The sequence below is a fragment of the Mesoplodon mirus genome, assembly GCF_964341445.2.
Source record: "Mesoplodon mirus genome assembly, chromosome: 17".
Taxonomy (NCBI): Eukaryota; Metazoa; Chordata; class Mammalia; order Artiodactyla; family Ziphiidae; genus Mesoplodon; species Mesoplodon mirus.
Window position 1 is genome coordinate 67,566,159 of NC_138993.1, and position 14,579 is coordinate 67,580,737.

At 41.1% G+C, this 14,579-nt stretch overlaps 1 protein-coding gene across 3 annotated transcripts in view; it reads left to right on the top strand.

The window, feature by feature from the left end:
- Positions 1 to 14,579, top strand: part of UBAC2 (UBA domain containing 2) — a 164,873-nt gene that overhangs the window by 93,695 nt on the left and 56,599 nt on the right. For 2 of the 3 annotated variants that reach the window (XM_082602505.1, XM_082602507.1), the window contains 2 exons: positions 5,972 to 6,095; positions 9,572 to 9,619. In XM_082602505.1, the coding sequence (XP_082458631.1) occupies positions 5,972 to 6,095; positions 9,572 to 9,619 (172 nt within the window). The remainder of the gene's footprint in view (positions 1 to 5,971; positions 6,096 to 9,571; positions 9,620 to 14,579) is intronic. The other variant, XM_082602506.1, reaches the window with a different exon arrangement.

The window sequence follows — 14,579 nt, forward strand, 5'->3', positions numbered from 1 at the left end:
TTTAAAAAAAATCCTTTGGAAGAGACTGAAGCAATAAACCTTAACCATGAAAAAAAAAGAATCATAGTTATTGATGATTTTGTATCCATATTATGTGTAAAGTGTGAATTTTTAAAGGTTTTAAGGGAAAAAATGTCAATTTTGACAATTCTGTCTGCCTGGAAACTTGGTGCAGGGAGTAGTTCACTCATTCTGTATCTTATCAACAGCTTAATGAGAAAGAAACAAATTTCTGTGGTGAGTGGAGAAAAATGCTCTTTTGCCTGTGTACAGTGATTAGTCAGTATTTTCAGGCGGGAGACCAACTGACTGGATCGCTGATTGCATGGACACATGCGTGACAAGGGAAGAGTTGAAGGGGGCACCCTACAGCTAGAATTGCCTCTCGTGCACAGGATGAAGGAGACCTGTGCTGTTCACCTTCAGGTCTTAATGGACTCAGTTTAAACCAACAGTGTCACATGGCTATCAAAATTTAAATTGATTTGCAGGCTAAAATAATGGAAATAGAGCGCTCAGAACAAGAGAGATGATCTGGCCATTCCCAGTGAGCTCAGGAGGCTGCGTTTTACCAGGGCACGGATGACCTTAGAGCATGGGTGGTGAGAGGTCTGGATGCCAGGTCTTGGGAGAAATGATGGAATAAACTGAGCATGTCTGGGCTTGGCCGAGACGTGATCATTATCCTCACGTGTTAGGAAGCTCTCCTGGTAAAGGGTTTAGATTGTATGTGTCAGTCTTCCTAACTCCAGAGAGTAGAAGGAAGGCCTTGTAAGAGGAGGTTACCAGACAGCTTTCAAATCAGAATGTGAAAGTAGATCTCAAAAGTTGAGATCATAAAAAAGTGGCATGTTGTCTCTTATTTAGGTACTTGCATAAACAGGATGACTATTTTGAGGGATGGTGTAGAGAGAATTGAATCATTGGGTAGGAATTTGTAACCCTGTGACCTCAGAGGCCCTTCCACTCCAGGATTCTGTCAAAGTGGCTGAGGACCTTTAGCCTCTCAGTGGTGTTATTCCATTGAGAGGCTTGTTAGGTTCTTATAAGCTCTAAAGTGCTGAAGATCTGTAGAGAAACCTTGTCAAACGGAAGAGCTACAAGTCACCTAAATTCTTTGGGTCTCCACCCCATTATATAAAATAAAAGTATTGAACTAAATGATCACCAAGATAATTCCTAGTCCAATAATTCTGTGAGGGGGAAATATAGAGATTTTATGATTTGGTGGATCAATATGATAAAATCTTCTAGAACTAGTTCCTTTAAAACTTGGATTGAAGAATCCTTGAAGAAGACACTGTTGAGAAAAAGTCTTTCAATTTGTTGAAAAGCCATCCTGGTGGGGTTTTGGTTTTTAGTTTTTGAAATAGTTTTTTATTAAGGAAAACATCATTATATGATGAAATCTAGGTAAAGTAAATGTTCTAGCAAACTGGATCTCCCCTTTTTTTTGGTATTAGAGTAGTCAGGTGTATAAAGAAGAGGTGATAGGGTAATTGTCCTCTGAGATGCCATTGAGGTTTATTGTGAGATCATTTCATGAGCTCACAAACCTTATTTTTATTGTTGAAAGTTACCAGGATTTCTTCAGTTGTACTGTAAAAGTGGAGTCCATGTCCTTTTCTGTAGAAGAGATGGACGTTTGTGACCTGAACTGAGAGTTTCTACTATTTTATTTGTTCTGTCAAAGCACAGTTGTGAGTATAGAGTAGATACTCTATAAATATTAGTGACATTAGTGAGTGAATTCCTTATAAACCATGTTCCTCTTTTCTGAACTTCAGCCCTATATGCTTAAGCCAGACAGGACTTCCAGAAGTTAGCTGTTCACCATACAAAAAGGTCAAAATGAGTTATTGTTGCCAATATAAGGAACAAATGTCATAAAATAAGGAAAAGAGAAAAACTGGTCAGTGACTAAAAGCACTCAGTGTGTATAGAAATAGCAATGGAAATTTTCTACAAAACAACCTGTATAACCGTGGTCTGAACTATATGCTTTTGTGTTATGGGTAGATGTGGTTTAGTGTTTAGTCATCATTTAAAACTACACAGTGATGAATAACTTCTAAGGAATTTTGAAACTTCTTCTATTGGTATATAAGATACGAGCTGGGGTCATTAAAATTCCTATCAATATTTCTTAGTTTACATTGGAATGTAACCTCAAGCAAGAACTCTGCTTCAGATTTTTTATTATAGCTTCACTCTTTACACTTTATTGCTAAATGTAAACAGAAGACCTTCTATAAGTTAAGTACCTAAAGACATGTTCTGTAGTGAGAAACTCAAGTGCAACCAAAATAGAGTTTTCTTGTTATTACCAAGAGAACAACAGGCCCTATTTTGAGTATATCTATGAAACTGTGTGTTTTAATCCCATTAAAAACAACAAAACAAGAAAAGGGGCTCTTTAAAACAAAAGACAAATTCTGCTGTATGGTTTTACCATTTTAAAGAGAAATTCATTGATTCAGCAAGTACTCACTGAGCAACTACCCTGTGCCAGGTGTGCTTCTAGAGAGTGGAGGTAAAGCAGCAAACAGAGTGACAGAGATCCCTGCCTTCGTGGAGCTTCCATCCTAGTCGTGGAGACAGATGATAAGTAAGCCGCGTAGTAAATTAGGAGGTTATTGGTGCTATGGGGAGAGGAGAGAGAGAAGGCAGAGTAGGGGTGGGGCTGTGATGAGGTGGGCGCGGGCTACAGTTTGGAGTGGGGTGGTCAGGGAGGGCTTCTTGGAGAAGGTGCCATTTGAGTGAAGACCTGAAGGGTGTAAGGGAGTGAGTGATGCACTTGTCTGTGGGAAGATGGCCAGGAGAGGGGGAAGCAGCGGCACGCACCCTGGGGCGCCGTGTGCCCGGTCCTGTGTCCGGGGAGCAGTGAGAGCGAGGAGGGGGAGTCTACGGAGTAGGAGGCAGGTCGGGGTGGGGGACGCAGGGTCTTGTGCGTGTTTGTCATGACTTTGGCTTTTACTCTTGGCTGGCGGTGGGTCTTGGCAGGATTTTAAGCCCAGGAGCGATTAATTTGTTCTTTTTAGTGAGAAGCATGCACAGCTGCTTCATCAGCTGTGTTTGTATGTAGTATTGATATTTAGGATGACAATTTAAATAACGCTCTGTTAAAATTGCTTTCGTTAATGTTGCCGGTCGATTACGGGTAAGTGTCCACATTAGGCACTAGGGGATGCAGCGCTAGATAGAACGTGGTGCTTTCTCATAAAGTGAATGATCTAATGGGAGATTTTTTTTAAAACTCTATGTAGGGCTTCCCTGGTGGCGCAGTGGTTGAGGGTCCGCCTGCCGATGCAGGGGACGCGGGTCCGTTTCCCGGTCCGGGAAGATCCCACACGCCGCGGAGCGGCTGGGCCCGTGAGCCATGGCCGCTGAGCCTGCGTGTCCGGAGCCTGTGCTCCGCAATGGGAGAGGCCACGGCAGTGAGAGGCCCGCGTACCACCAGAAAAAGAAAAAAAGAACAAAAAACCCTATGTAGTCAGTTAAGATGTAGATCATACAGCTGTTCAAGAATTAGAATTGTTTCATCGCCCCACATTTAATGAGCTTTTCTCCTGTGCCAAGCGCTGAGTCCAATGCTGGGATAACCACGAGGATGTATCTCCTTCCCTGCCTTGGGACGTATTCGGCCCAGGAGGAGGGCTGGAGGGGCATTCCAGACCCCTCGGCCGAGCTGTCTGCAGACCCCGGCTGCCCTGTCCCTGCCGTCTCCGTACGAGCCCGCGGGAGGCTGCATCTTACCCGTCTTCGGGTCTCCAGTCCTGACCGGCGCCTGGCGCTCAGCTGCTCGCTGGCTGGGGTTCTCCCTCTTCTCGCGTTTACTACATTCTTACAGCTGCCTGTAGAAGCTGCTGCCATGTATCACATCTTCAACATGGGTTGGGTTTGGTTTTTAATAGAATCAAGAGGACAGTGAATGGTTTTTCTAATCATACATTCTCTATCGAAAACGGGAAAATGCACGAGAGGGACCTGTTGTTTCCACAGAGATGATAATGAGAACATTTCTTTATGGAAGTGAAAAATACTTCTTAGGGCTTCCCTGGTGGCGCAGTGGTTGAGAGTCTGCCTGCCGATGCAGGGGACACAGGTTCGTGCCCCAGTCTGGGAAGATCCCACATGCTGCAGAGCGGCTAGGCCCGTGAGCCATGGCCACTGAGCCTGCGTGTCCGGAGCCTGTGCTCCGCAACGAGAGAGGCCACAACAGTGAGAGGTCTGCGTACCGCAAAAAAAAAAAAAAAAAAAAAAAAAAAAAAATACTTCTTGCATTTTTCTTATGGTAAAAGCAGTCGTTCTTTGTACGATGCCACTTATCCAAAACATGAGAAAATAAAAGACTCGTTAAATTAAGCCGTGAGTTTAATGAAGAATGGGTGTAAGTGTGTGTCCAGACCGCATGCCTCATTCACGTCTCCCGCCTCGCCCTCGTAGGAATGTGAGTTCGCCGTCCTGGAGCTCTAGTTCCTGGAGGTTCGAGGCTGCTTCTTACTTAGAGATGTGGACAGAGCTGCTGTGGCTGGCCCACTGCCTCTCACACAGATTCACTCAGACAGTGAAACTGGGGTAGCTGTGAGGGTGAAGGAGGGCGGCTAACCGGCAGGGGGGTGGAGGCATCTCCGGGCAGAGGAGCTGAGCTCTGTCATACACCGTAAGTGTGAGTTTCCTAAGCAGAAAAGTGCACGGACACTCTTGTGTTGAAACAATAGCCTGTGTCAGTGAATAGTCATCAGAGCCTAAGGTGCCCAGGGAGCATCTGGGTGGGGACGGGGCGAGAGGGGATGGGCCAGATCAGGGGACGGGAGAGGAGGACGGTTGCAGGGAACCACACTGTTAAGAAAGACTCGCAGGACTTTGCTCTTTCGTGCTGTTTGAATTTCCTCTTTGAATACTGGCGGCCTGTGGAAGGAAGGGTTTTAAACAAGGGTGTGACATGATCAGAGTTGTATTTGGGGAAGACAATACCATTGGCAGTGTTAGCAGATGGATTAGAGAGGAACAAGACTTTAAGCAGACAGACGTTTGTGACTTTGGAATATGTCAGGTCGAAGGTATCAAATCGAGTTTCATAGCCAAGGTGAGGGACAGCCGGACAGTTTGGGGACTCACTTCATTTTTTTAGTTGAAGCCATAGAAGGGCTTAGGATTATACCAGGAGAGACTGGAGCCAGAAGAAAAGCCTATAATGGAACCCTGGAGAGGGTAGGAGAAGAGTGGTGGGAGACCCATGGGCAGACCAGCAAGAACCCAGGGTTTAAGACAAAAGCAGGAAGGAATTTGAGGAAGGGAGGACAGGAGCGGCGAGCCGTGTCGAGTGCTGATGTGAGATGTAATTGGACAGAGTCTGAGATGAAGATTTTGGATTTGACTGTGTGATGAATTGTACTGTTTCTTGCTTTTGGTTCATCTAGTCTCTTTCGTCAGATTGCAGGTCATTCGTGAGAAGAAAACATAGCATCAACTTTAAATTTTCTCACAGTAGTAGATGCTGAACCACCTCTTTGCAATAGGTTTTTTTTTTTTGCGGTACATGGGCCTCTCACTGTTGTGGCCTCTCCCATTGAGGAGCACAGGCCCTGGACGCGCAGGCTCAGCGGCCATGGCTCACGGGCCCAGCCGCTCCTCAGCATGTGGGATCTTCCCGGACTGGGACACGAACCCGTGTCCCCTGCATCGGCAGGCGGACTCTCAACCACTGCGCCACCAGGGAAGCCCCCTTTGCAATAGCTTTGAGAGGGTCGACAAGTGTTAGATAATTAGAGGTCTCATAAAATGTTATATATATGTACAAATTGTTTTGGATGTGATGTACGTATAGAAACCAACTTGTGTATCTAAGACTGTGCTTTCAGACTGAAATAAAATGATAAGCAGTGTTACTTCAAATATACATTTACCATTGGTATTTTAAATTGAGTGTTATACCATAGTGATTTTTTTTCTTTGTTTGTTTGCATAGCCTGGCACCTGTGTTTGCTCTGTTTGTACCATTTTACTGCTCCATCCCGAGAGTCCAAGTGGCACATATTCTGGGCCCGTTGTCCATCACAAACAAGACACTGATTTATATATTGGGACTACAGGTACAGTATGCATTTTTATGTTCATGTTTCTTTAACCAGATCTCTCTCTCTCTCTCTTTTTTTTTTTTTTTTCTCGGTCTTTTTCTCATTTGATCTCCTTGAAAACAATGTGTTTTTTTCCCATAAGTTTGGCTTCGTGATCTATATCAAACGTTCAAAGGAAGTGTTACAGAACAAGAACGTCAAGGCATATAAGATACTAGAATACTTTCATAGCCTTTAGAAATCTGATAAGAGCTTTCACTGTAATTTGTATCAGTGGAAAATATTTTAATTTCATTGTACAATTGCGTTTAAGTATCTTCTAAAAATCCTAGTATGAAATGGAAACAAATGAGAACAGTCAGAAGGTGGAAAGTGGAGAACCACTGTCAAAATTAATTTATTGAATAGAGTGTCACAGATAAAGCTCTGAAGCAGGAACCAGATATGCTCTGCCAGCTTCCTAACTCCCGAGCTGCACGGGCTTGACTGCACTGTCACCATCCACTAGATGGTTGGACACGAAGGCCATTAGAGGACTGACCGTTTGACTTAAATTGAAAAAGATTATCTTCACCAGTATTCAATGAATATTGATTGCTCTCTGCTGGGTTCCAGGCGCAAGAATAGAAGATACATGTGATTTTCAGTTTTCAACCTGTAGTACCTGTCACTTTTCTTTCACTCTCACACCTTTTGATGTAAGCTTTTATTCTGCTGTTTCCTGTGGTACCGTGTGTAGCTTGGCCTTTTGATCCACCATTATGCTCATAACATTCCTTACCCCACGCACGTGGAACCGGATACCAGTGTCACTGTAGAATACCCTGCTCCCTCCCCTTTTAACCTTCAGCATTTCCTCTAACTTCTCTAGTCTGCTGTCCCGTGTTAGCAGTGGCTCATCAGGGGTGGGTGTTTCCTAACCACTTTACAGCCGTTTCTCATGAAATGTGTTTATTCTTCATCTCTCAACCTATATAGCGTTACACTCTCCCTTATTCTCCTTAATACTCCTATAACCTAATAGCCCATTTCCGCATTTTACTGTTATTACTAGGATTTGCTGTGGCGTGTTTAATTTTTTTTTAAGATGTTACAACAGAAGGCAGAATGCAACGGTAGAAGAGCACCCTGGATGGGGGGGGGCAGGAGACCCAAGTTCCAGTTCTGACATGGCCCACACTACCTTGAGACTTGGGTCAAGTTATGGAAGCCTCTAAGCCTCATTGTTGACTCTAGTTATAGAGCATCTTTTGAGGGTGAAAAACATTGTTGTATTCATTATGGAAGATATAACAATTGTAAATATTCATTGTGGAGTAGGAATTCAGTGGAGCATTGTGGAAAGTCTTTGGAGCCATGTAGACTTTGGTTTAATTAGTTGCTCTGGTAATTATTTTCTTTCTCTGTCACTTTTTCTGAGCCCCCATTTGCCCATCTGTAAAGTGGGGACAACGATATCTATCTTACAGTGTCATTGGAAGGATTAGAGATATAGCATTGAGTTTTTAGGGTAATCTGAACAGATAATAAGAACTAAGTCAGTTGGTTCCTATTATTAATTAATCATTTATGTCTCTATGGCTGCCACCTTTGGTTTTTCTGAGATTGTCAGTGGGTTGTTTTCTTTTGTTGTGTTTTGTTTTGTTGGTGAGGTAGAAGTTGGTGCCAGGAAGCAGAGGTGGAAATGCCCCTGGCTTCTTGATAAACTCTGCAGTCCTTAGCATGAAGGGCATCCAGGGTTTCTTCTTGCCTGTCCCTTGTCAGCCCCCACCCCTCCCCACCTTGACATGAGCGTGAACCCTTTGTTCCCCAAACTTCTGTTCTCTCCTTCCATCCCTCCCCTCTGGACCTTCGCACACGTTTCTGTGCCTCTGTCTCTTACTCAACAACTTCTTAAAACCAGGGACGTTTGACGCATGAGTGGATGAGTGAATGAATGACTTAAATCATTATCAGGAGAGCAAAAATATTTGTGAAGGGTCATTTAAGTGCACATGGCCCAAGGGCCAGTCCTGTAATGCCCGGTGCTGGGGGCTGTGGAGGATGAGATGAGGCATGAGATGTGGCCCCTGCCCTCAAGAAGCCCCTCTGTGAGAGGAAGCATACAGTAAGTGCTGTGAAAGTATTAGCTGTTTTATTGTTCTCTATACTTTTAGAAAAAGACCACAGAAAAATATTTTTCCACATAATTCTCATCCTTGTTATTATCAGTCATTCACACTGAACAAGCATCCATGCTAGATCAAAGGATTAAATTTTAGATCAAGGGATTAAATTTGAAGTTGTAGCCAGTGCTCATTTCCACGTTAGCTGACACAAGAGCACAGCTTGTCAGATTCTTTTTTTACCTGTGCTTTGTCATCTCTTACCTTTGTCTTCTTTCTGTGTATTTCTATGAATCCTTGATAAACGGGCACCACTTTGAGGTTTTCATGTAGCACAGTGTCAGCAATGAACCCGCTTCTTTCTCCACAAGCAGAAGTGCTTAAACTCCCCATCTAAAGATCTAAATGTGAACAAGTGCTAAGCTACAAGCCTTTTTTTAATCTATATATGTGACTTTATTTTATTCCCTAAGTATTTCAGTGTATATTTCCTATAAACAAGGGCATTCTCTTATGTAACCATTGTTCAGTTAACAAAATTGGGAAATTAACATTGATACAATCTTATTCAAATTTTTATCTTATTCAAATTTCACCAATCGTCCCAGTAATATCCTGTTATTAGGCTACAAGTCTTTTCTTTCTTGCAGGAACGCTTTGAGATGTCTTGTGACTTTTTTTTTTTTTTAAACCCTGAGCATACCCTTGGATGTAAATGATTTGGAAAACAAAGGGAGAGGTTTCGTGAGACCCAATTCTAACTGCTTTTGCCATTAATGAACTTTGATACCATTACTTAGTTTGCTCTTCTTGGGTAAACTGGAATGAGAGTATCAGCAGTTAAGCAGAGCAGCATTGGACATGGACCTGTATGCTGGCAGATGTCTTCCATCTAAAACTAGAGTAGCGATAACAAGAAATTGAAATGAGAGAATTATATAAACTAATATTACATGTCATTACTTAACACCAAGCACTGGGTGGTGACTACATATTTTGTATGTTGTTAATGCTAATAATTTCTTTCTATATAGTATTTTACTTTGTTTAAGCCAATTAATGTCCACTTGTAATTAAGAATGTGCTTCAATTTCACTTACTTTTCTTTGCACGGGAGTGGGCTGGGTTCAACCAATCTGTTTTAGGCTATTGAAAAGCTGAGTTAGGTCTTGGTATAAAAAAAAAGAAAGAAAGGAAAAGAAAAATTAGTATGTTGTTTTCTTTTATATAACAGAATTGATATTTATTAATTTTCTATTTGTTTATATTAAGATATGTATAATTAAGACTTAATATAAATGGTTATGGCTGTAGTTATGTAAAAATAAATATGCTGTGACTGGCAGTTGAATTTCATTTTTAGTTGCCTTTTTTTTTCTTTTATAGCTTTTCACCTCTGGTTCCTACATCTGGATTGTAGCCATAAGTGGACTTGTAAGTGTGATTCCCCCCTCCCCCAATTCCCCCTCTTTTCTGAACAAACTTTAGGAAAAATGTCATATTTAGATTATGGGTCATATTCAGGTGTCAGATTGCATCTCAAAGCTACTTCCTTAGTGAGGAAAAAGCCAGTTGCATGGATAATTGAGATGAAAGAAGCCAGTTTGTCTCAGTTTTCAAGGTAATTTTAATGAAAGTTTTAGCTGAGTTTGTCAGTGTTATTTTTAAATTACTTAGTAGTTGAACTCATAGTAGGACAAAGTGGCAGAAGAAGAAAATGAAGAAGTTGGATTTACCAAAATTAGTGAGAGATATTCTGCTTGTTTTGGAAAGAGACATGGTCATGCAAGGGGAAAAATAAGGTTAAGTGGAAAGTCAGGTGGATTGGAACTGATGGAAGATTCATCAGGGTGTGTGGCCAGAGAAGGAAGAGGGTGCATCTCCTCTGTGTGGCAGACCGCCTTCATCTCCCCCATCCCCACCCTGCTGTATTTTATTTTATTATTTTATTTTATTTTATTTTAATAAGCATATAAGTTTATTATAATAAACTCTGTGAGGTATTGAAAATGAATCTAAAGCATGAAACTGAGCTTTATTTTTCATCCATGGCTTAAATTTGAACTCCCAAATTTATCTAAAAATAAGTTTGTAACTAGTATATGTGAAATATAGTTTTCAATTTCTTTCTTGGAAAAGACTAAGAAACTTACAGACTGGGTTTATAGTAACATGTATAACATCAAAGGGAAAGGATTTGGAAATAACTGCATTCCACTACAGACATTTTAAGTAAGTTATCACTACTTATTCTTGTTTCCTGGGTGAATGGTATTTTGAGACACTGGGTCATTACTTTAAGCCTGCTCACTTCTTTCCTTCCTTTATGCTCTCTGTTTTATTCCTTTTCTATGTTTATTCTTTTCATATACAACTTAATCCTTCACTCCTCACAGCATCCAGCCAGAATTCTGGGGATTGAAGTCACTTTGTTTCCCCCTCCCTAAACATTTTTCTCAGATGCCCAGATTTGCTTCAGGACCACAGAGCTGAACTCCATTGTGGGGCCTTCAAGCCATCTGAGCCACCTGGTATTCTTAAGACTTGTAGTGATTTAAAGGACAGCCTGGGGTCATACTAATCCTGTGGGGCACAGTGGCCAGGCTCTGCCCAGTCTAATCTCATCCCCACTTGAACTGCCAGCTTGATTGGCAGGTACTTAACCAGCCTGCAGACAATAGATAGTTCATTGCTTTCATAATGAAAGCAGCATGAGAATTCACTCTTTTGTTCATGATAACGTTCTGTTTCTCTTAGCAGTGATAATCTTGAGCCCTTTTTTGGATATTTTCCTAAAGCATTCAAAAATTTGAAAAGTACCTTATTGTGTTACATTTCATTGTGTTAGTTTACTGTTAATTGATTTGCTCACATTATCTGAACCCCTCTTTAATAACTCATTATGTGACTCATTTGTTTTAAGGCATCCCATTTTCTTTCTTTATTCTGTTTTCAGATTCCTGGTTTTAAAATAAGTTCTTGCTGTCACCTCAGAAAGTTTCACTTTGTGACATTCAGTGCTCTAGAATTGGAGGTTGCATTTTTCATCTCTTTCTAGTCTTTTTAAAATCTAAAGTATGTGTGTTGTGATCAGTCTTTTCTCATACAGATGCTTAACAGGTGGTAAGGTGCTTGATTTAATTTTTTAAAGGAATCAGAAGTTTAACAAATTTTTAACATTAAAATTCCTAGTTTCAGAAGAGTGAATAGGATTGCTCAGCATTTGAAATATAATCCCCAGATGAATGTAGCTAGCATTTGAATAATCCCACTATTAGTAAACACCTTTGAGCCAATGGAATCTTCACTTTATAGTAACTAATTCAACTAATATTACTGACCTCCTACCATTACACAAATCTGATAAATCTTCATATCAGCCTTGTTCTTTATTATTATTCCACCATAGTTAGATGATACTATGTTTACTTAAGATGATTAATATCAGGGATAATTACACCAGTTTTCCTTCATGCTATACCATTGATGTTAGTGCTTGTTTTGAATTTAATGAATATATTGTTTCTGACTTTTTCCAGAAAAATCATACTTTTGTTATGAAATATTTAATATAATATGGTATACTTTAGATAAGGATAATTACAAAGGAGGATATTCAAATTATTTGTGAATGTTTGGTTTACCCACACCACTGATTGAGGGATCGAGATCTGAGATTTCATGAAGCCACAGCTTGTCCCAGATGTCTCTTGCTCAACCTGACTTCTCCTCTCCCCGTATTTATCAGGCAACTTCCCTTTTTTGTTTTTGTATGGGGGGGGGGGGGTTGTTTTTATGCTAAATAAAATACTAAAAAGAAAATAAAACTTTTATTACCAGAAAGAAATGCACAGATGGTTTCCAGTGTTTTGGAGGAATATTAGAAAACCTGTTGATAAAATAATCACCTTTCAGCTCTGAAACCAATAGTTCTCCTAACATACTATATGTAGTAAGGAAGTAATTTTATTTCAATCTGTGTTTTTAAGAGAAAGAGCTTTTTTTTTATAAAAAGACATTTGTATAAACCTAAGTCATGTGTTATCTGCTGTCATAGAAACCAAAGCCTTTACTCATGCCCTTCTGAAAAGCTGCCAGCTTTGGGTTTATTTTGTTTAGTTATTGGTGGATTTATTTTGCTTAGACTGCTTTTTGTCTCTCCTTGTGTCACCCATTCTTTCATGATTAGAAATGTTTCTGAGTACATAGCTTAAAAATGTCCTGCTGACTAAAAGAGGAGGAGGAGATAAATTACATCAGTACAGTATTTTGCTAGGTGGGAGTGCACTTTCTGTCTTCAGTGATGTCACAGAAAAGAATAAGGACTAAATATTTTTCCTGGGTGGAGGCGGGGTTGGGGAAGTGTGTTTGGCTTATGAGGAGCAATAATGAGTTAATTTGACCGGGACAGCTGTCTCCCCACAGTTCTGTTTTGTGATCCCTCAGGGATTCCAGCTGCTGCCAGAAAGGATAAGGGTCATTCGGTTTTACGTAAAGATTAAGATTACAGTAAGTCCCCTACATACGACCCTTCAAGTTGCGAACTTTCAAAGATGGCAGTGTGCGTTCACATGTCCAGTCAAGTCAGCTCACGTGTCTGGTGTACATTGTCACGTGCGTGCATCCTCTACAAGTGGTTGTGCTTTTGTGTACTTTACGGTACTGTATAGAGTACAGTACTGTACTCCATACGGTATCTGTACAGCAGTACAGAATCTTTATCTCAAGCCCAGGATGTCAGGAAGCAAAAGCGTAAAAGCAGCGGTGATGTAGCTGGTACTTGCCTGTTCCCTCGATGCCAGCGCCTGGAGGCCAGCTGTGGTACTGTACTACTGTACTGTAAGACTAAAAATGTTTTCTTTATTTTTTGTGTTTGTTTTTCATATATTATTTGTGTGAAGAGTATTATAAACCTATTACAGTACAGTACTGTATAGCCGATTGTGTTAGTTGGGTACCTAGGCTAATTTTGTTGGACTTACAAACAAATTGGATTTATGAACGTGCTCTCGGAACAGAACTCGTTTGTATGTAGGGGACTTAACTGTATTCACACGTACCATTGATACATGTTTTAATGTTGTGTTGTTCTTCCTTTGACAATTCTGGCTTTTAACACCAACTTTTTTTTTTTTTTTTTTGGCTGCGTTGGGTCTTCGTTGCTGCGCACAGGCTTTCTCTAGTGTGGCAAGCGGGGGCTGCTCTTCGTTGCGGTGGCTTCTCTTGTTGCAGAGCACAGGCTCTAGGCACGTGGGCTTCAGTAGTTGTGGCTCGCGGGCTCTAGAGCTCAGGCTCAGTAGTTGTGGTGCACGGGCTTAGTTGCTCCGCGGCATGTGGGATCTTCCCGGACCAGGGCTCGAACCCGTGTCCCCTGCATTGGCAGGCGGATCCTTAACCACTGCACCACCAGGGAAGTCCCAACACCAACATTTAATATCTAAAATACGACTGTTTTCATGAAAGTTTGCAAAATTGTAATTGGAAAGCTTGGCTATAGTAGCCAAGTGAAATATTTCAGTGTTAAGTGAGTGCTTCAGAATGTTAGTATACACCTACTTTCATCATATTCGCACCTCATGTCTAACTACTCTTCTTCACGTCTTTGGTGAGAGACCTTCAAAAATTGAGGCCACTCTATATGTTCACAGTTCCTCCAGTCTTGTTACACATTAGTACTTTTTTTTCCTTAAAGAAAACGTTGCTTTCTTATCGAACTTTATTTAAGTTCTTTTCTGGTTCTACAGAAAGTCTTTGGGCCCTCTGTATCCTTGCACTTCTTCATTTTCTGCCATCTTATGAATCATAGTTATGAGTCATTACCCCTGGGATGTACCCTGATTCTCAAAAGCTGATGTCTCGGGCCTGAGCTGATTCTAGCATGATTAAAATAGCCTGCTTTTGCCAGTTTTTCTCTTTTTACAGTTCACATCTTTATCATCATCTGGTCCTCTTTCAGGCTGTTTCGCAGCAGATGAACAGACAGGCCTGTACTTCTCAGACTCCAAGCTTCTCCCCTTCAACCTGTCCATTTACGATCTAGTCATTTCCTGCGTCTGCTACCTGTTCTGTACAGTATGTCAGACTTTGATTATCTTGTGATCAAGCAACCTTAGTGTGAGAGAAAATCTGTCCTACCCAGTAACAAGATTAGAAACGTAGATTCACACCAGATTCGTTAGGACTTTGGTTGTGGTCTGAGTTTGTATTTTTATCTGTAGGCAGGGAGGATCTTTAAAGCTTTTCAAACAAAAAACTTCACAATGGTGCAAGATTATAGAAGTCTTATTAGGGTTTGTAAGTCAAAGAAGGGGTGAAGGAGAGAGTTGAGCAACCTTGAAGGAGTCAGGATGGCTCATTTGTGGGCTGTGATTTGTCTGTCTCTCTTCCCCCAACA